Source organism: Lonchura striata, chromosome 5 (assembly GCF_046129695.1).
Source record: "Lonchura striata isolate bLonStr1 chromosome 5, bLonStr1.mat, whole genome shotgun sequence".
Lineage (NCBI taxonomy): Eukaryota > Metazoa > Chordata > Aves > Passeriformes > Estrildidae > Lonchura > Lonchura striata.
Genome location: NC_134607.1, coordinates 20,315,209 through 20,336,668, shown reverse-complemented (window position 1 = coordinate 20,336,668; position 21,460 = coordinate 20,315,209). Strand labels below are relative to the sequence as shown.

Sequence of the window (21,460 nt, the reverse complement as noted above, 5' to 3'; positions counted from 1 at the left end):
ATGCCACAACATCCCATTTCAATGTCTGTAATATACACTTTTCTAAAGAAATGGCTTCTTGTATGAACACATTGAATTTAACTGTACAGAAAATGTAATAAAATCCTTCTCATCCACCTATGTCTCTGCACGTTTCCCACCACAGTGGTCTCTAATGACAGCAACCTGTCTTGTATGCAAGGAATGACAGGTCATACTCAACATATTTTAAAGACTACAGAGGTAATTAATTAATTTGCAGCTAAAATAAAGACCTGTGCTATGTAAACCTGCTCACTATTATGTGGACAAAAGTGGAATTCTGATAATACATAGTCCTAATGCCAAGCTGTCTGTGTTTCTCTAGTTCAGCAAAACAGTCAGCATTTACTGCTACCATTCAAAGCTTGGCACTGTTTAAGCACAAGAGAAGAGCAAGAAAGGATCTTACAACAGAGCCTTTTTTCTCCCAGGCACAGATGCAAGAGCCAAATTCACACATCACTGTAACCGGAACAAAAACAAAATACAAACAAACAAACCAACCATTCTGAAAAGAATGTTGCTTTCATGTAAGCTTCCTCTATCATAGAGGGGAATATTAAGTTCATTACCTGAAATATCATTCCATCAAGTAACTGGCATTCCAGTTTTAACAGCAGTTTTTCAAATGGTTTTAGTTTATCTTCTGGAATTCCAAACTTAGAAGGGTTGTGATGGACAGATTTTAGCAGCCTGTAAGGAGTACGTGTGGGGGACACACAGCACGCTTAAAATACAGTCACAGTTTTATCATATCCTGCACTATTTTGATAGGAAATTTTGATTCCCCCGCCTCCTGCCCTTAGCAGCAAGCCCAAAATTAAAAAACCAAAACCTAAACCAAACAACAACAACAAAATCCTCAATCCACAAAAACCAAACCAACAAACAAAAAAAACCCAAACAAACAAAAAAACCCCCCAAAAATACAGTAGGTCTGTACAAACAAATTGCATTTGAGTAACTTCCATTTATTTGGGTTTTCAAGGACATAGTTAATATTCCACTAATTCAGCTACCTTTATAATTGTTGACTCTTCAGCTTTTAATTAAGGTGCTATCCCTTCTTACAGCTGTATGCCTATTCCCATGATCAATATGGACAGGGACAGTCATACCTCAGTTCTTCACACAACTAAATTTCTTACTGAATATTCTTTAAACCCCACCAATATTACATTGTTTGCCAAGATGTTTACCCTGCACTGAAAATGCAACATTTCATAGTCAAATACATAAAATATTTCCTGGTGCCCTTAGAAGGATGCTATGGGAGCTTAGCCCTGCTCTTAACTGAAATTTTTGGAGAGACTACCAAAATCCATGTTCCCACACTGACTTTCTTGGAACACAAGCAGATGCACATGCTTTTATGTCTTAGGCTGTGGGAGTATTTTTCATATCAGAGACACACCTCTTGTACATGGTCCAGTGATCTTTCAGCGTGGCATGATTGTCAATTATTTCATCCAGAGTGATCAAGATTGTCAGCAACTCTCCTAGATGCTCATACATTGCCTGTTTGTGAAGGAAGAAAAAAAAGAAGAAAGAACAGGATTGTAGTTATTGGAAAGTTTACTGCAGTCATGAAGCACATAAAATTTCAGTTCCTTTCAATATATTTTCAGCCAACAAGATATCAGCTAGAGAGTTAACAGGAGAACTTATGGTTTGGCAGCTTAAAGATTTGACTTGTACTGACATAAGAAAGATTAAAGGGATGTCTGCACACAAACTAAATTCCTTGATCTATCTTGACACTAAAGACATAATTTTTAAAACTGCCTATATGCAGAGGCATGCATTGCAATAAGGGAGCATGCAAACACTTTGTTGCTAAGAAAATTTAGAATATAGACAGACATGGAGACAGCAGGCTTTCCCATATAAAGGCCAGAAAAAGCTGATTAATAAAATAAAAAATTTTAAATTGAAAACTGTACTGTAAAGTCACTTTCATGCTGTTTTTCTCAGGATTAATCATCAAGATCTATATATATTAACATAAGCAAAAGAGTTCCAAATCATTCCCACCTGAAAATGAACTCCAGATGTCTCTATAATTTTAGGTGCATTCCTGTAAAGAAAATCAAAATTTTAATGCTTTTTTAATCCTTAGAACAGATCATATTTATCTGTTCTGTATCATGGCATGTTCTCTGTTTTCTGGGTATATTTTTCTTCATTAACATAGTAACTTCAGGAAACAAAAGAACATCAAAACTGATGAAAAGTATATACTGTGTCAAATCTCTATAATCTGATAAATTTAAAACTGTATTTTTAAAGACACAGCATGTGACTGGTTAAAACCACCAAGTGTATTCAGTGTATACGTGTGTCAGCAATTCCCAGTTCAGTTATGCAAATAGCTTTGTCACACCCAGAGAATAAAATCACTTTGTATTACTCAAGCCATGTCCAAGCTACACATCCAGCACCACACAGGAAGTCTGCCCTGTGCTGTGGTATAAGCCAAAAACAAAGCAACAAATAGAACTGAGAAGAATTATGCTATCTGTTGGGGGATGGGAAGCAATAGAGAGTCCTGCAGAGGTATTCAAAGCTAACTCCAACAATCTTGTCCAGAACTAAACCTTCCTCACAGTTTTCAAAGGAGCTAAACCAAACAGCCCTTACCCAGCTAAGCTTCAGATGGCTGTTCTGTGAAGAATATATGCCAAAATTTACATTTTCAAATTAAGACTGTAGAAGTGATTTGATTTTTAAGCTATGTATTAAGAAAAAGAAGGAGCCTCTCAAACAGAGCAAGGATGAAAAAATCAGCAATATTTCTCAAACAAAGACTAAAAATGACAAACACTAACATCCTTGGATCTCATTATATACAAGCACTACTTTGTTTTCTGAAAACAAAACAAAACCATTTCCATAACCATTTATGAAGCCCAAATTTGCACAGCAAAGCACTATATCTCCAGACAACAACATTCCAAAAATGACTATGCCTTAAATAGAACATTCTGTTTTATACATTTAACTCTACACAATAACAATACAGCATTTTAGGGAATAATTACTTGTTGCTGGTATACAGAACAGCCAGCTGATGCACTACATTCACCACCACTTCATAACATCGGGTAACAAAGCAAGACAGCTCCTGAAATACAAGAAAACAAAATGAATATAAACATATAGATCCTCCTCATACACAAGTTGTCATTACACCAAAAACACTGAACATAAACTACAGAACACGCAGCTGAAGCTCCAACTATATCCCTAACCCAAGTCAGTGGACAGATCTACAGCAAGGTTAAAAACATCCTACTAACAGATCTGAAAAAGGAACTGGGACTAAGCTAAGAAACTACCAAACGCAAGCTTCCAGTACAACTCTGACCATTTATAGTATTGGTTCAATTTATGAAAGACAGAAAGAAGTGACTTGACAACAGAGCCCAAGTACTTTCAGGGACAATATGCAGTAGAGGCTGTGCTTTTTTCCCCACTAGATTCAAGAGTCACACTCTGGATGCTGGTAATAGCCAAATTCAAATTAGAAATTACTACAGAAGCCTGTACCTACTGTAAAAGTGATAAGCCACAGAATACTGCTTTAAAACAAACAAAGAAAGTCAATGTCTTTGAAAGGTTTGCCTGACAAAGGCAGAACTTAGGCTTGGTTATGTAACACAAAATGAGTAAGAACATGTCAATTCTGACCATGTAAAGAAGTATCTTAATTTCCATAATGGATTTTAACATGGCAGTCCTTGAACAACAGGATAAATTAATGAGTTTCCCCTACCTGCAGTAATATCTGCTCATTAATTTACCTTACAAATCCCATCAGGGAGATGTCAGCGTGTGATGAGTCTAACCAGTCTACACACAGATGGTTTTATAGCAGACAGCCCACACTGGCTGAACAGTCAGCCAGCCAGGAGACTGGCTAACAGCTGAATTCTATCTTCTCCTCCATCAAAAATAGATCTTATTTGTGCTTCTGCCTCCTATTAGTCACCAGTTTACACAAAACATTACTTCTTATACTTGTACTGCTCTAACAAATGCAGCTGAAATAAGACAACAGATTCCAGAAGGATGGAATAATAGACAGATTATATCTTGTTTCCTGGGGAAGCAGCACTAGCTGCCATTTTAAAATTTCTGGAAAGTAGTCCAGTTCAACAGCACATGCATATTAGCAGCTATATTATACAGACAAGATTGTAATTTTAAAGTAGTATTTCAGAGTATTATTTTGATAATGTTTTTTAAAAACTTTTTGACCTAGCAAATTTGAGCTACTGCATCTAGCTAATCCAGAAAGCCCAGAAGAGCTAAAAAACCAACACATGGTCATTAGCTCTATAAAAGCAACTTTTCACCATTTTGTTAACTTCATATTTTCACACCACCCCTGGGGATATGCTTGTAACACTGACCAGAACAGCATTTCCTAATCTAGGGATGTAGAACACTGAATGGATTTAGGAGAATCCAACTGCTGAAAAAGAACAAACTCCATAAGCAAAACAGAGAAGTATGAAACCTACAAAGCTGATATGACAAAGGGGTTGGAAAATGAGAAAGAAAACTCAAGAGATCCTAACAATTCACTGCACTTAGCACAGTAAAGGAAGTTCAGAAATTACTTCCTACAGCATTGTCTTGCCATGACACAGTAAATGTTTAGTGCCATGCTGCGGAATCAGAACATAAATTTTAACTCTTGTTAAATCCAAATTTGTTTAAACATTATGGAAGCTTCCTCTATATTCTCTACTTCACTGCAGCTATTTCATTACATGTAATATTGCATAAAAATAGAAACATTTTTGGGAATGGAACAGTTGCTTAAGTTATATTAATGACAAAAAACTCCACAATAGACTGAAACCTAAGAGCACACGAAATCCTCAGAATAAAAACAGATCCTGTTTTCATGCAAAGGATCCTGAACAACCAAACTGTATAAGAAATAAGTGCTCTTCCAAAAATGTTTGAAAGAGACACAAGCAATTTTTTTCAGGCACATACTTTGATTTTGTTTTCTTCTACCAGCTGAAAAACCTCAAACATACAAAACAATTAACCCATTTCCAATGTTCAGTGTACACCAGAACTTGCTAACCAAACTCATAAAAACAGCTATCTTTAACTACAGATAAAAGCAATCTCAATTTATCTTCTCCTACTAAAATCTTTTAAAGTAATTGCTAATTCCTTCTCTCATTAGACTTCCAGAGAGAAGTATAAAAAATCCCCAAACAATGTGTGATACATCAGCTGGTCTGCAGGCAAAACATAGTGACATATCAAATGACTGCTATGCCTTTCAGCAAAATGCAAACAGGATATGGCAGACTGTTAAATCCATTTTGCAAGTAAAATTAAGCTTATAATTGGAGTAAAACAATCAAAACATACTCTACCTGCAAGAAAGAAACAAATCTTCCCATCTGTATTTGACAATCTCCCTCCACCATGCTGGAATCTGTGGCTTGAAAGAGAAACATTTGTCAACACTTTCTAAAGCCTGTGTTGTACCTGCTAAACTAACATTGAAGCTTGCCCTCCAAGCCATTTATTTTTCATACTAGCAGAGTGCACTACTATAAGTGTATTGATGGAGCCTCAAAGCCTCCTAATTTTCCTGTGGTGGACTTATTTTTGGAGTTTCTTTTTCATTAAAAATTACATCATTTATAAATTAGATACAAAGCTGGGAAAAATCTGTTCACCTGAAAGAAAAAGAATAAACCCCATAATTCTTTAAGGGCATATGTATTATGTAACTTCATACAAATGTTTCTATTTTTAAGAAATTTGCATTAAAATACTAGGTATTTATCCTGCAAGAAACATCCAGATGTTTTTTTCCTGAGAGAATATACTACGTGATTAACCAGGAAGAATTAATTTTCTTTTTCCTACATATCCTTCTGCACAAAAGAACAGGCTTACCACCATAGTTTCACAGCATTATCTGTATGACACAGAAGACAGAAATACAATAATCACATCAGCCATGCCAAACTGTTGCAGTCATCAGGAGTGGTTTGAACAGCACCTGACGAAATACTGTCTTTTTTATGTGACAACTGATAGATGCTATAGATTTGAGATTTTTCTTCTGGGTCACTCTGAGCAAGAAAAGCTCACTTAAAATTACAAGTTTACCTGCCTAAGAAATGCAAGTCTTCTTGCTACATAAAATATATTCTTTTACAGCTGTCAGAGATTATAGGAGTCTCCATTTTTCTCTAACATGGAGCTCTGGGACAGGATACTAAACTAAACATCGCTTTGCTTCCCATTTACACATTTTATGCAACCTTGAATCTCTTCAGTGTATGTCCCAGAAAACCCTACCCAACTACCTGAAGTTCCTAGACCAGTCCTAGCTACTGCAAAGACAAGATGGGGAAAAATGTTTTCTTTTCATAAATGGAAAAAAACAGCATAGTATATGTTTAAATTTCAACCATCCTTGAGCCAGTAACTTAGCCAGTTGTTTAAAGTAAGCAAGTTTGCTGTTATCAAAGAAAATACTACCAGTAGGGATATGGAAATAAAGAACATAATTTCTGCATTCCTACCTAACCCTCAGAAGGCTGACCTTTCAGTTCCTGCCATTCCCAAACATTCTCTGCACAACACCCATCAGGAATAAATTGCTGCTGTAATATAATAATCTGCTATACTCTGAATTTTTCACTCTAGAGACATGCAAAATTCTGAGGGATCTTCTAGTATCATTTTGGCAGCATATGACTTTAAAATACTTAAAACTGTATCTGATAAGACATGAAAGTCTGCTAAGAAAAAAAGGGGAAAAAACCAAACACACACACCCCAAAAAACCTCCCACAGAAGCAGCTAGCAAATCCCCCACTTTTCCATGCCCCTTAAGCACAACCTTAAGCACTTAAAAGAATGATGAACAGTCCCGAGGCTCAAAGATTTCACATTCCCTGATATTTGTGTCACACTCTATTACACCTCCTTATGACCAAGATCTGTGCTTATTCCCACACTAGTATCCCTTAAGGTGGAAGCTTAAGGCCAGTCATTCAGGAGTTACCAGTTTAACTCCAAGGCAAAAAGCTGTCACCTAAAGCAATGTCTCATGATTTGTGAACTGACTTACAATGACCTGGGGCCTCTTATGCCATGGTCTAAACACGTAGAGTGAGCTATCTGCACTGGAAGGGGACGTGAAATCAACACACTCCAACTTGTCTTGGAATACCAATTGCATAAGTGAAGAGGGCAGGACTTGGGCCAAGTTATTTATTAATGGTTTCATTGGTTCACTGCAGTTAAATCACAGATTTATTGTTTCATGACAACCCATGTCAGATGTAGTCCCAAAAGGAAATAATTCAGTTTAGGATGTTTTTACATGTGAAAAATATGTTTTCAATGCCATACCTTGCAAAATAGCTGCTACAGTAGACAAGCTGTTTGTAGGGAGCTCACACTCCCTACTTCCCAAGTAAATAAAGCTGCAACAAAAATTCCTGTTCATGTAACAATACTTACTGTAGGGCTTTCCAGATAAACCTTATCATCTTAAGCTAACTCGGGACAGCTACAAGACACTAATATAGATCCCTACACCCTCCAAGTTCTCTATTTGGTGTGCATCACAGAGAAAGCATGTATCCATACAATAAAATCACAGTTATTGTAGCATTTAATATAACCTGAAGCAATAATATAAAACTACATGCTCTTACAGTAAAGGGAGCTACTTACCTCCTTCTCCATAAAACAAGAGGCCATTATAAAATTTAGTTTCTGCCTAACAATGAAAGCAGAAATTTGTTTTTTAATAAATAGGATATATGTAATCAAGCTACAAAATTATTTAGACATATATTGTTTCTTTAATGATAAAAATAAATTTATATATTAGCATGCCAAACTACAAACCTTTTCATATACAATAATAAAATTCAGCTGTCAAGCTACAAGATTCAGACATATCTTGTTTCTTTATTGATAAAAATAAATGTATATATTAGCATGCCAAACTGCAAACCGTCTCATATACAATAATAAAAGTCAGCTGAATTTACCTCATATTTTAACTTCTTGATTTCACAGCAAAGAGCAGCATACACTGTTATAACTTTGTTTAGAACCTAGACTCGAAGTGAGGAAAAAAATAGCACAGATTACAAACAGGCTCACATTTAGAGGGCTTGGGTTGAGGCTGAATAACTTTCCTTTTTCCTTTTAGCATAAAGTGCTTACCTTGTTTTCTGTCTTTATGAGCTCCAGTAGGGAGGACTGTTCATATGGCAAGAGCTAGAATTAAAATAAAAAGCAAACAAAAAATCATAAAACAATCAAACAAAAAAAAAACATATCAGCAACTTTAGAAAACATTAGTCAAAAATACATTTATCCAACTAGGCAAGTATTCCCCCCAGTTTAATCTCAAATAGGGTCAGAGAGCCACAATTGCACATTATTAGCAACCTGCACTGCAGGAACTCTTCACTCTTCACCTTAACATGGAAATACCTTTCCTTTCACTTTAGGCAGACAGGCAAATAACCAAGTATATTACATAGCATTTACAACAATTTACTTACAAAACTTGTAAAGCAAAAGCATGATCATTATTGCATATGTAGGAGAAAAACAGCTCAGGAAAACTAAAACATGAATTAATAATTCCAAACACTTGAAACAGGAAGCAGAAAATACATCTGTATGCAGGCACTGACAATTTGTATCTTAAGTCAGCCTGATTTTGACTAGTCCATAAACATGCAGTACTGTGGTGGCCCTACACATAATTTATTCAAATTATTCAGAGAGATGATTGCTTGAGAGTGCACCTTCAGCACAAACAAGTTTCACATGGCAACAAAAGTGCTTTTAAATTACGTCTGCAAATTCAGTGAAGAGGAAAAGCTAATGCTCCACAGAGCACAGAGAATTTGTGACCAAGAAAACAGCCAATACTTTACCAAGGCCATTAGGTCAAAACATAACCTATAAATATACACATAATTCACTGTGCAGTTTTACAACTATTAGTGAGCTCTCCTAGAACCCCAGCCCTCAGATAAAAACACTAACAGTCACAGGGAAGAAGTCTACTGAAACCAACCTTCTTGACACATGAAGAATTAGAAACTCATTCAACTTCTGCTAGAATCCATAAGACTAGAACATAGTAATGTGGAAACTTCTTCTCATATATTAATTACTTGATAATTAAATTTATTAATTACTTGATAATTAAAGTATTGGATAGTTTTATTACTTAATAACTTATTAATTACTTGATAATTAAAATAGTATTGGATGGTTTTCTCAAACTCACAAGTCAAACTTTTAAGAGCACAAATGCATCAAGCTTTTACTTCAGAGATTTTGAAGGAAAGGACAAACTAGGAAAGTAACAGATGCAATGTATATTAAATATATGAAGACCTTTAAAGCAATGGGATCAAGACTGAAGTCCCAAACATCTCCAACAGAGTCATCCAATGCATCTTCAATTCTCTTCAGCTGAGATGTATATTCCTCAAGAAATTTTCCATAATTCTTCAGCTGCACTTCAGCATGAATTTCTGAGAATTGATAACATTTGTACAGTTTTACGGACAATTCAATAAACTACAATATCAAAAAATGTTATTAAAAACATTTAATCCTTTGCTATTTAGCTTTAGTCCTATATTCCTCATTTTGCTGTGGCATTTTTCTTTAATAAAATGCAGATTAAATACAAAGTTCTTATTGTTTAAAAACAAATCCTATAACTTACTGTTGGTTTAAAAGAAATTCAAATACTACTTGAAGAGTATCAAACATCTAAGCAGTATGCGGAAATTTTTTTTTCACGTACATGTATTGTAAAACTAAAACCTTAACAATCACATAAAGTGCTGAGCAAAGAAATTACTGTGGAAATTGTAGCACAGCAGGTGACCCTACCCATCAGCTGAACCAATACAAATGCATTTATATAAGAACTTTGAGGCAACAGGTCTAATCATTTCAGCCTGAGTAGCAGTTGCATTTCCAGCAATCCTCTTTCCACTTCTCCCTGGTACCTCTCAGTGAGTTATTTGAGCATTACATGGAAACCTTATGGCTTTTAGTCATTCCCTCCCACTTCCAAATTCACCCTTCTCAGGCAGGATTTTTCTTCTGCTGGGTATTGAAATGCACAGCTGTCCTGTTAGTGTCAGGGGCAAGTAGGTTCAAAGGGAAAAACAGGTTCAAAGGCCAACATTCAGCTGGTCAAACACAAGCAACAGTGGTCTTAAATAGCAAAGTAAATCTAAAGGCAATTGGTGCAAAAGAAAGTTTCATGCTCTCTATCCCGATCTTTTTTATTTCCCATATTAAGATGCTCCCCACTCCTCCCCAGATTATCCACAATTACTGACTTTGCTGGACAATCTGAGCCACAGAGTAAATTATTACAGTTCAAGGCTTCTACACTCAGGAAGTACCATCCTTTTTCATGTGAAAACTAAAGTGGCTTTCCCATAATTAGGCAACAAATCTAACAGCTTGTGATCTTCTGCTATTTGTTGAAAACAGGATTATCTTAAAAAAGTTGGAGAATGAAGGTCAGCTGAACAACTGAACTTTTCTTACACAAGAATTCAGCTGTCACGTAGCTTTATATGTGCCCTTTTAGCATTTCAGCAGTAGACTGGCCTAGAAAGTTAAAAATAACATATTCTTTTGTTCTTATATTCTGCATGTTCGACCTCTTACTCATTGTCATTGCAAACAACTGAGCCAAATGGTAGCTGATGGCTACTTCAGTGGGAGAGCACTGCTTAGTCAATCATCATTGGAACATTCCTTGCAGAAAGAAAGTATCTGACTGAGAAACTGCACCAGGCAGAAAGGGAAGAATGAATAAAGACAAACTGATAAGGAAAAGATGAAAAGGACTACATACAGGGAGGTTGAGACTCAGAAAGAGAAATGACTGCAGTGAAGACCTGTATTAATTTTAAGGTAGTACTTTGAAAGCAGTGGCAACACAAACCATAAAGGCACACAGACTGTAAAGCCTACCCAAGGAGCACAGCACACTCTCCCACATTAATGGCATTAGTGCCATTGAGTTCTAGCTGTAGCTGCAGCCTAGACAGTGCACAGGCATTGGCAAGATCAGGAGACCGAATTCCACGTAGGAGAAGAAGAAAGTGAATAAAACACTCTCCATCAGCTGCACTCCAGGCACTGATGTGCAGCCCTTAAACTGTATTATTGTACTATTCTATTCCATCAAGTCCATCTCATCCTTCAGATTCTTTCCAATGTATCCTCCCTAAGCTCTGCTGCAGCAAACCAATAAAACACTGATAGATGCACAGACCTGCTGAAGAGGTTTTAACCAGCCACTGTGTCAGCTTCAGTGCTTTACTGCTACAAAAGCTGGAGCAGGGAAGACATTAAAGAGGTACACTCTGGCACTTCCCCCCTCACATCTCCTCCCTTCACACAAAAGACAAACTAAAAACAAACAAAAAAAAAAAAACTACAGATACTGGAGTTTTAAAGGATGAACAGAAAAAATTTCTAAGTCATACAAGAGTAGGAAATTGGCACTGCTGTTCAAATCAGTTTCTATGAAACAAAAATATTGAGCATTTCTCAAACAAAACCCCACAACAGCACTCTGCTAGAGATTCAGCAACTTTCCAGCAGACAAATGATGGATTTGGGCAACACTACAGGTCATTAAATACTTCCAAACAATTATTGACAGCGATCAATTTGTTATCTTCTACTGATCATCTATAAAATAAGAAACAGGAATAATTTCTCACTTTCTTAGTGAGATAAGAGAGTGGAAGCTCTTAGCTAGACAGAGATAGGCAGCTGCACAAATAAAAAATTACTTGGGAGATAAGAGAACTTTCTAAGATGCAGAACATTTTTCCTAAATAAACTGACTCACGCAGAGGAAGAACATTAAATAATAGAAAGCAAATATCATCCTTTTCTTCAGAGCAGCATACATACTTCAAAAGGTATAAAGTGTTTATAATAAAGTTTGATTTAGCTTCTCCTCAGGTGATAAAACTTAAGCATTATAGTTGGAACAGTGCAAGAGGTCAACTCAGCAGCACAGATCCTTCAACTTAATCTTAACTTCTTCCACAAAATCAGCAATATCAATATTCAATGGCAATATTCATTGGCAGCAAGATTTGCAAGTGCCATAGCCATACATATCTAGGACAGAGATGTAACAAACTAGACTTACTAAGAGAAAGTCGTAATCACTAAATGTTAGCGATACAAAGTGAAAGTAGACAACAAGAATGAAAAATGCCTTTGAAGTCACACAATTATTCTTTGGCTTTTCTCTAGAGCACTGTGTGCTGTTCTGGATGGAAGATCAGCCTGTTTCTTCACCCTTGAGATGGTGATAATGGGGCATGTTAAATCACAGAAATTTTCTGGAGTTTCATTTCATGTCCTGGTCAAACTAACGGAGATCTGGCATTCTCAGTAAAAGCTACATTTTCCTTTCCACAATCAGAAAACTGATAAAAATCTCTGCTCAGGACAACTTCAGTTTCCACTGAAATCTAGACTAAACGAACATGGCATCAACAGTATCATCCTCTGGGATAACAGTTGGTCCATGAGTGACATATTTTCACAGCAATACCTGGTATAATTAATTAGGCACAGTTCAATTTACAGCGTGTACTACAGTGTGACAACCATATAAGTTCCCTGTTTAGAAACTAGGTCACCTCCACAGGCTGAGTAAAACGTGGATTTTGACGGGCACACGAACCCACCGTGAAAGACTTCAGCATCGCTGAAGATCTTACTCAATTCTATTTTAAAGGTGAAACCGCAAGTGACCGCCCGCCTCCAGTGACAGAGAGCCTTTACCAATGAAAGCTGAGTATACAACTAACTGCTCACAACATATCTTGATGTGACTTCTCTGGATAAGCAAGGAAGCCACTGCGAAAATTCGTGAGCCACGAGAGATGCCCGGGAAGATAAGAAACACCGTTCCCACGACGAGTCCGGTTCGTGCGAGAAAAGAGAGGGCGGCAGAGGCAGCCTGGCCCTCCCCGCCGCACGGGGGGCACCGCAGGCGACTCCCCCGAGGGGGCAAGGATGGAAAAGCCACTTCCCCACCCCAGAACAACCCCGGCAGCTACGGAGAGGGCGCTGAGAGCACAGAAGGTCACGGCGGCCGCCCACCCCCGCAGGCCTGGCCGCAGCGGGACCAGCGCTGGGCTGGCGGCCGGGGCGCGGGGCGGGTCCGCGGGGAGGGCGACCCCGCTCAGCTCCCGCCACTGCTTCCTCCTCCTCCTCCTCCTCCTCCCTCCCGTTCCCGGCGGGGATGCGGCGGGGCGGTCCGGGGGAGCAGGGTCCGCTCAGCCCGCGCCTCCCCCCGCCCCGAGGCACTCCCGCCGCACCCCGCCGGCCCGGCCCGCCCTCCGCGGGCGCTCACTCTGCGAGCCGTCGTCGAGGCGGTCGAACTCCCAGTCCGGGGACAGGGTCTCCAGCGCCATCGCCGCCCGCCCCTGACTCAGGCGCACGGGACTTCCTGCCCCGCGCCCGCGCCGCACGCCGGGAAATGGAGGCGGAGGGGAGCCTGGGCTCCGCGGGAGGAGGCGGGACAGCGCTGGCGCCGCTCCGCCGCCCCTCCCCGCTTCCCTGCGTGATTCCCTGCCCGCTTCCCTGCGTCTTTCCCTCCCCGCTTCCCTCCCTGCCGCCGCCCGCCGTGCCCGGGGGCGCCGCCCGGGTGCCCGCGGCGAGGCGGGGAGGGGAGTTGAGTTCGCTCTCCCCTTTCCTCCAGCTTGAGCCGGGTGAGGCAGGAAAGCTTTGGGAGCTTTCCTGCTTTTCGGCCGGGGCTCGGCACGCCAGCCCAGTCCCCGTGACACCGACCCCCAGCTCTGCCAGGCTGCAGGGAAAGCTCTGCCGCCTACGGCGTGACAGAGCCGCAGCCGCCCCGGCGCTTCCCCTTTGTGGTGCTGGGGGAAGGAAGCGGGGCGAGGAATTGTCCCTGCTCCGGGACGGTCTGGAGCACACGGAGAGCTGCAGAGACCCCGCTAATCATCCCCCTGTCGTTTGTGGTCACTGGGGCCGTGAGGTACTTAACCCACGTGCCACCTATTTTCTTTTTTCCCAGGACCCTCGGGGGTGTAAAAGTCAGAGTAAAAATAGAAGTACTTGGGAAAGGGAGAGAAGGTACTGTTCAGGGCCATTAGCAGCGACCACAGTATTTTCATTAGCTCAGCAGAATCTGTAGCATCAGCAGAAAAGGAAATGGCTTTCAAAAGCGTTATCACCGGGAGCATCAGTGGGGAAAGAGCAACAAAAATAGCAACCCTGATGACAGATGCATCACTAAATGCAGGACCATCCATAAGAGCTAACTTGGTAGTGCAACAATTCTGTAAATAGCACCTACTTTCTGGTTGCTTTATGATTAAAACGAAGCCATCCTTTGGAATCTATTGACTTTAGAGTTTCTAGGGATGAAAGATCTGGTTGGTTGAATGATCATGTTTATCGATGAATTTTTCTTACTTAAAGTGTATTCTAAGAGGCTGCCCTGGGAAAGAAGAGATCAAATTCAGTTTTGTGTGAAATGAAATAAACAATGTTTGGAATAAGTTGTTTGTTTGTTTCATTGGGAGTTTTTACTGGAGGGAACTGATTTGGAACATATTGTCAAATAATCATGATGTAAATATGTTAATACACCTCCTCCACTCATTGGCTCTTATGCAAACTGAAGATGTTCACATTGGGTTTTAACAGAACCAGAAGTTCAATTCTGCAGGACATTGACAGCTGGCAGTGAACACAAGTGCCTCTAAGGAGATGATGAGTATGGCACAGAACGAAAGGACAACCTATGCCAGATTTTAAGAATCTTGTTCTGTCTGTGCAGCTTTAATTTAACTCAGTATAGCTGCTATATATTTATTCAAAGTCAATGTGTGTCTTCCAATTAAAAAAAATGAAACAAAAAAAAAAAAAAAAAAAAAAAAAAGAGGAGTTATCTTTATAGACTTTCTTTGAAACCAGCACTGTTTCTTTCAGCTGTGTAGGGCTGCACGTGAACAGAGGCTTTCAGACTGCTAAAAAAGTAGTTATAAGGCCTTCTGCTCTCCGTCCCAGAAAAAGGTGTCCTTCAATTCTGCAGGATGGTACAAGGGAGGAACCTGCAGAACTGGCACTTAGTAGGGCCCTCACTTCCCACATCTAAACTGAATTAGTAAAGTAAATATTGCAGGGTTGCTTATTGCACGGTTGACATCATCAAAACTGGATGCAATGTAATCCAGCTGGGTGGTCTGTGCAAGGGTGCACTGTGATCCCCACAGCATGTGATGTAGCCCTTATTTTAAATATGGAAAAAGAAAATAACTTCAAAAGAAAATGCACTGAAATATAACAGGTTTTTTGTTTTTTAATGGATCAGGAGGCTCTGTAACTGAAAAAAAAAATCACAATTATACTCCATTAAGTTAAATTTAACACCAGTTAAATTTATGCTGCCATTCATGGTTGGTTTTTTTAAATGTCTGATAATTGGCTTTTCCTTTGGCTCCCTAGGTGGCAGTGTTTTGTTGCTCACACTGAAATTATCTCGGTCATTTGGAAATTCTGCTAGAATTTCTGTTTTCTCTGAAAATCTGATTTAAACTCACTGGCAGCGAGACTGGCTTGGATTTGATTGACAAGTTTGCTGGGCTGTCTTATCAGTGAATGGCTTTATATGCTGTTTGCTCATGTGAAATTACTGACATTTTATAAACAGAGTTTCTGAAAGTTGGGTGACAAAGCTTTCATTGTACCGGGAAGCTTTTATGTGGTACAAATTCATAGGAATTGCTAAGATTGCTCAAATATCTGTTTGAATCTTCAGGAAATAGAGTAGTAAGAAAATTCTTTAGGCATTGTTTGATAGACAGTGGTTTCTAAGCTGACCGTTACTGAACACAGATATAATCAATAAAATAATTATTTCTTTTAATCAGGCCAAAATGGTCATTAAATGAAATTTCAAAATGGACTTTCACAGGAACTGAGTAAAATGTGAACACAAATATGTTCCAGCTGAAATTACTTGCTAAACTTGAGTACTAGAAAAAGTGAATGAGAGAATAAAGTCCAAAATATAGCAGAATTAATATGGTGCTATGACTGTTTTATTTATAAAGTGGCTAGGTTTCTAAGGATTCACAAATCAACAGGGGCCTGATTCCATGAGGTATTCAAAATCCTTTTTCCTTTGAAATAATCCCAATTGGAAATATCATACTACAATGGACAATATAGTTGCCTGATATTTTAAACAGCATTTTTCTGATATTTGAAACCATCCATCAGATATTTTATCCATCCAAACAAAAAACACTTTAAAAAAAAAAAACAAACCAAAACAAAACTAAACAGAACAAAACAAAACAACAACAACAACAACAACAAAGGCAGAAAAGTACCCAGATCAGATATTGCTTCTTCTGTATACAGGCAAAGCTCCACCAAGATTGACAGATAGGAATTACTAGAATTATATATATGTACAGGAGAAAGAATTTGACTTGCTGTAGCTGCAGAAGCCCAACTATTCTCTATGTTCCTTGTCTGTGGAATGTTTGATGCTTAGCTCTGAACATTTTAAATAAAATAAAGATCTTGCTTGAAGTTTTTGTGGCAGAATTCCCAGAAAGGATTTGCCATCTGCTCTTTGGAGCTCCACTCCACTAAGATAGCAACAACTTTTGCAGACGTAGTACTCTATTGTATGGAATCTGAGACACTTCCATTTATCCATGTGAGTAAGGCATCTGCACATGATAGTTCTTGCCACTTGTTAAAGTGGTGAAATAATCCCCTATCCTCATCAAATATATACCTCCTGTTGGTTAGTCTGGAAAAATCAAACATCAAGTGTAAGATTTTAATTGGTTAATGTCTAATTAGAGACCTTCTGGTAGAAAAAAAATACAAGTTTTAAATATAAATTTTCTAAGATAACAGACGAAGTAACTTTCCCATAAAATTTTACTTCAGCAAAAACATGAATTGTTTTTATTGTGTAAAATTTTAGTTGAAACTTGTCATGCAATTAACTTAGTGAACAACCATACAAAACCTTACTTTATTTTTTTTAATTACTCAGTCTTTAGAACTGGGTAAACTCTAAAGCACTCCTGAGGAATTTGAGTCTGAACTATGACCAAATCTTTAATCATCATGAAAAGCCCCATCAGGGCTGATTTCCAACAACAAAAAGCCTATGCAGAGGTAATTTAGTTGATTACTGAGTCCCAGGGCATGATTTTCAAAAGAAAGCAAATCCTGGTAGATTCCAAGCATATTCCCAAGCACTTCAGTATGTGCATACTCTGCAGAACAGTCTTTCCTAATGATCTTGCCAAGTCTTGATGATGTCTTCAAAGACACTGAGTAGCTTCTGCTTCACAAAAATCAACAAGGATTTAATATATTCAGCTACATTAGGTCTTATATTTGTTCTGTACATTTCTGTACATGCAAATACATTTTGCACATTTTTGCTATTGTACAAGCATGTTTAACTCCTGAATAGCTTTGGTGAACATATCCCCCTATCAGTTTTTGCCATTTGCTGACATACACCTCCTGAAAATTTGGTGACACAAAGGAAAAAGCCCGTCCTGAAAAGCTTACTATGGGTAATTGCAGGTTTTTTTCCCAAAGCTAAACTTTGGCTTTATGATAAGGGATCAGAACTGAAAGGAAAAAAAAAATAAATCAGAAAATGAAGCTTAATGTATAAAGTGTGCTCCAAACAAAGTAAGCACTGGTGCTAGGATATTTTTCCCCAAATGACGAAGAAATTAATAATTTGCAAGGTACTTCTCTGACTGGGGTACAAAAATTAATGGGCAATACTTTGTGTCACTTTTTCCAATAACATAAAACCCAGAGGAATGAACTGTGTTACAATATTTAACACTGATGTTGGAGTTTACTAGGTCATACAAAACCTATCTCAAAGAGGTCAGCCTAATAATTTTCTGGATACCCAAAAATCATGATTGTAACTATTTGCACTTAAAATTCTACATAGGCAATTTGTTAAGTGGTTATGAAAAACCATTTGTATGAATTCCTAACTCTGAATGATAATGTGAAGCTTATGGTATGAAGATACCATCTTTGTCTGTGTTTTAGCACACCTTCATGGCCATCATGTCCCTGCCCCTCTTATTGCTATGAAATCCATATTAAATCCCACATCTTCCTTCCCAGCTCTTCTTTATATAGCTCTTCTATGCTGACAACAGACACCTCCTCTTGTGATTTTTCCCTTTCATTACCTCGCACGTAGTAGTCTGTGAAGTAAATGTAAGTCTATTATTTTCTCACTAGGTTAAGAATTGTGTGTTTGGAAGATGTAGGTATGCCAACTAAGTAAATTTTGGTGTTCTACACCTGCATTGTTTTAATGTTGTTGTACTGTCTATGGGAATAGAGCCACAGGTTATTACAAATTGCTAACCAAAGAAAACCAGGCATTTTGCCGTAAGCCTGTGTGTCACTGGTTAAATGCCAAGTGCACTGTTCTAGTTGGAGAGGATTTTGGATCATGAACCAAGATTTGAAGTTCCGTGAACTTCAACAATGCTTTATTCCCTTTCCAAACCTTGCATTATAGGACCATTTTGATGCCAGCTGTTATAGTAGAAGTTGATTGCACCCTATTTATTGTATGGAATTTGTGCAGCCTCCACCAAGTCATGGGAATACTACCCACACGTTCATTTCTCCTACTGTCAGAGGTAATGTTATCATTCCTTTAGTGGAGACTGTCAATATTTCTTGTTTGAGCAGATCATGGGTTTGCTCAGCTGTAAATGAGTTGCACATGAGTCTGTAAAATCCTTGTATTGCCAAAACATGACTTATCAAACTGGGCAGTTAATCTTTCTGAAAGAAACTGCCAATTCAAAAAGGAAAACAGGATATTAACAGGCATTTCAGAACTACTGCAGTAATTAAATGATGATTTTAGTCCAACAAAAGATGAGTTTTAATTGTTTTATTGTACAATTTAAAGAAGGAATATTTTAAAGAAATGTAGCAATGAAATTTTGTTGATTTTCTATGAGATAATTGGAAGATATGAAGCTGCATACCCATGAAAGTAGGCAAAAAAATATATTAAAAATAAGCCACAAAGCAAAATCTTTTTGCTTTCTTAATGAAATCTGGAATTACTGTACACCATTCTTTTTAACCTATGGTACCACAGATACCAGAGGAGGAACTTCTTGTATAAACATATTGTGCCACTTTGTTAATAGAACTTTTTGATAAATTTTACTTGTTTAATTTTTAATACTTAAGAGCAAAGAAAGTCACTGACTCCCTTGGCTGATTATTCTATGATATAATAAATCACTACACACTCCACATGACACCATCAAGAGAAGAATTTTCACTGAAGCAAAAAATTACTCCTATAGCTTTTTCACCCCACAGAAAGGGGATTATAGGAACTGACTAGTGATTTTTCTTTGTGGAACTTCCTTTACAAAACAGAAGTGCAGTGGTTTATTTTAATTTAAAAGTTTTTGGTTTAATTTCTGTTGTTCCACTCAGTGCAACGTTATGGGACCACCAAGAGGCTTGAATAAAGGACAGGATATAATTTTACTACACAGGACTAAATCAGGGAATGAATAACGGTATAAGAGTTATAATGCAAGGCCTTGTGTAACTTTACTCTGTGGGGGGATTGTGTTGAGCCAACCCAACTTCCCTGGGGACTGGCACAATTTACCTCTTGCAGCACCTCTCCTTCCTGTGCCCCCTGAATGGAATGGAACAGCAGGACTGCAGCAGTCCTTGTCCTTAAGGTATTTCTCAGCATTTGAAATACCCTGAGGAAAATGTTGGGGGGCTGGGAATAAAACCCTGGTAGTCACTGTTCAAGTTCTTTTGCAGGAAAACATAAAAAATAGATATTATATGATAGATATGAGATAAGTATATTTTCATGTCTACTCTATTTTCAACTGTAGCAAGGTGATTGCCGGTCATAACTTTTGCTTAATCATTGCCTCTGACCTCTCCTGACATAGTTCACAACTTGACTATAGGAATTTTTTTTTTCTATTTTTGTCTTCCTTGTTCTCCTGACAGGAACATGTATTTCAGTTTATTACACACCCATGTTCTTTGTGTTGCTGGGGTTTAAACCTGACCTAATTTGCAATGATGCAAATTATTACTGTCATGCTGTCTACTCTTGCTTTTGCTATTCCTGTCCTTTTTGGGGTCATTTTCACTTGCTTTCTGGTTTTTTTAGCACCTTGAATTTGTCTTTTCAAGATCTCCATACCTCTGACAAGAAAATTTTGTTGTAGCTTCCAAATAATATTGAAATTGGAACACTTTTATTAACAGAAATCAAGAACAAGATTTTAAAGAAATGGCTAAGTAGAGTGAGCTGCTTTAATAATATTTGGCAAATGTAGTGATATGGTTTTCCAGTAAGTCATTAATGTTTTTTAGCCCCATTACTGGCATGAAATAAACTAAAAAATTAATGCTAATAATCCACATGAACTTTGACTGCCAAGGGAATGACTTACCAACATCCTCGGTAGAGAGGGCAAAGGTGAAGGTGAGAGGTTCTGTCCCCTCAAGCTGGAAATGGCTGGAGCACTTCTGGGGACACTGCACACATCTCAGACTGCAAAATGCCACCTGGGTGGCCTCGGTGGCCGTGACTACTCAAAAGACAAGGAGTGACTGGACAGGGTGCAGTGGAGAACCACAAAGATGATGAGGGGTCTGCAGCAAGAGCGGTGGGAGCTGGCTGTGTTTCAGTCTAGAGAAGGCTGAGTGGGGATCTCATTAACGCCTTCAAAGACCTCAAAGACGGGGGCTTATAGGGTGGTGCCGGGCTCTTCAGTGGCGCTCAGCAATGAGGAGCAAAGGCCATAAACTAAAACGCAAGAAGTTTCACCTCAACACGAGGAAGAACTTCTGTACATTGAGGGTGGCAGAGCACTCGAACAGGCTGCCCCATGGAGCATTCTCTCCATGGAGACATTCAACACTCACCTGGACGCGTTCCTGTGCGACCCGCTCTAGGAGACCCTGCCTTGGCAGGGGGCTGGACTGGATGATCTCCAGAGGACCCTTCCAGCCACAACGATCCTGTGATTCTGTGACTCCGTGCCGGCGTGCCGGAGCCCCCACGCCGCCCCGCCGGTCCTGCCCTGGGGCCCCGCGGCCGCGGCGGGAGGGCTCGGCCGCCGCGCCGGGCTCGGGGAGCGGCGGCGCTCGCCGGGCTCCCCGCCCCGCCCCTGCCTCCCGTCCCCGCCGAGGCCGCTCGGCCCCGCGACCCCCGCCGCTCCCCGGCGCCGAGGGGGCGGCGGGCGCGGCAGGTGCGGGCGGCCCCGCTCCCCCCGGTGGC

At 39.2% G+C, this 21,460-nt stretch overlaps 1 protein-coding gene across 5 annotated transcripts in view; it reads right to left on the bottom strand.

Annotated features, from left to right (window-relative positions):
- The window catches only part of WASHC4 (WASH complex subunit 4), a 38,201-nt gene extending 24,592 nt beyond the window's left edge, over nucleotides 1-13,609 (bottom strand). For all 5 annotated transcript variants that reach the window (XM_021536103.3, XM_021536111.3, XM_077783371.1 and 2 more), the window contains exons 1-10: nucleotides 13,478-13,609; nucleotides 9,451-9,590; nucleotides 8,257-8,310; nucleotides 8,079-8,144; nucleotides 7,756-7,801; nucleotides 5,427-5,494; nucleotides 3,063-3,145; nucleotides 2,056-2,098; nucleotides 1,436-1,539; nucleotides 594-714 (exon numbers count right to left, since the gene is read on the bottom strand). In XM_021536103.3, coding sequence (XP_021391778.1) covers nucleotides 594-714; nucleotides 1,436-1,539; nucleotides 2,056-2,098; nucleotides 3,063-3,145; nucleotides 5,427-5,494; nucleotides 7,756-7,801; nucleotides 8,079-8,144; nucleotides 8,257-8,310; nucleotides 9,451-9,590; nucleotides 13,478-13,538 — 786 coding nt within the window. In that variant the 5' untranslated portion in view covers nucleotides 13,539-13,609. The remainder of the gene's footprint in view (nucleotides 1-593; nucleotides 715-1,435; nucleotides 1,540-2,055; nucleotides 2,099-3,062; nucleotides 3,146-5,426; nucleotides 5,495-7,755; nucleotides 7,802-8,078; nucleotides 8,145-8,256; nucleotides 8,311-9,450; nucleotides 9,591-13,477) is intronic.
- Nucleotides 13,610-21,460: the final 7,851 nt, after the last annotated feature.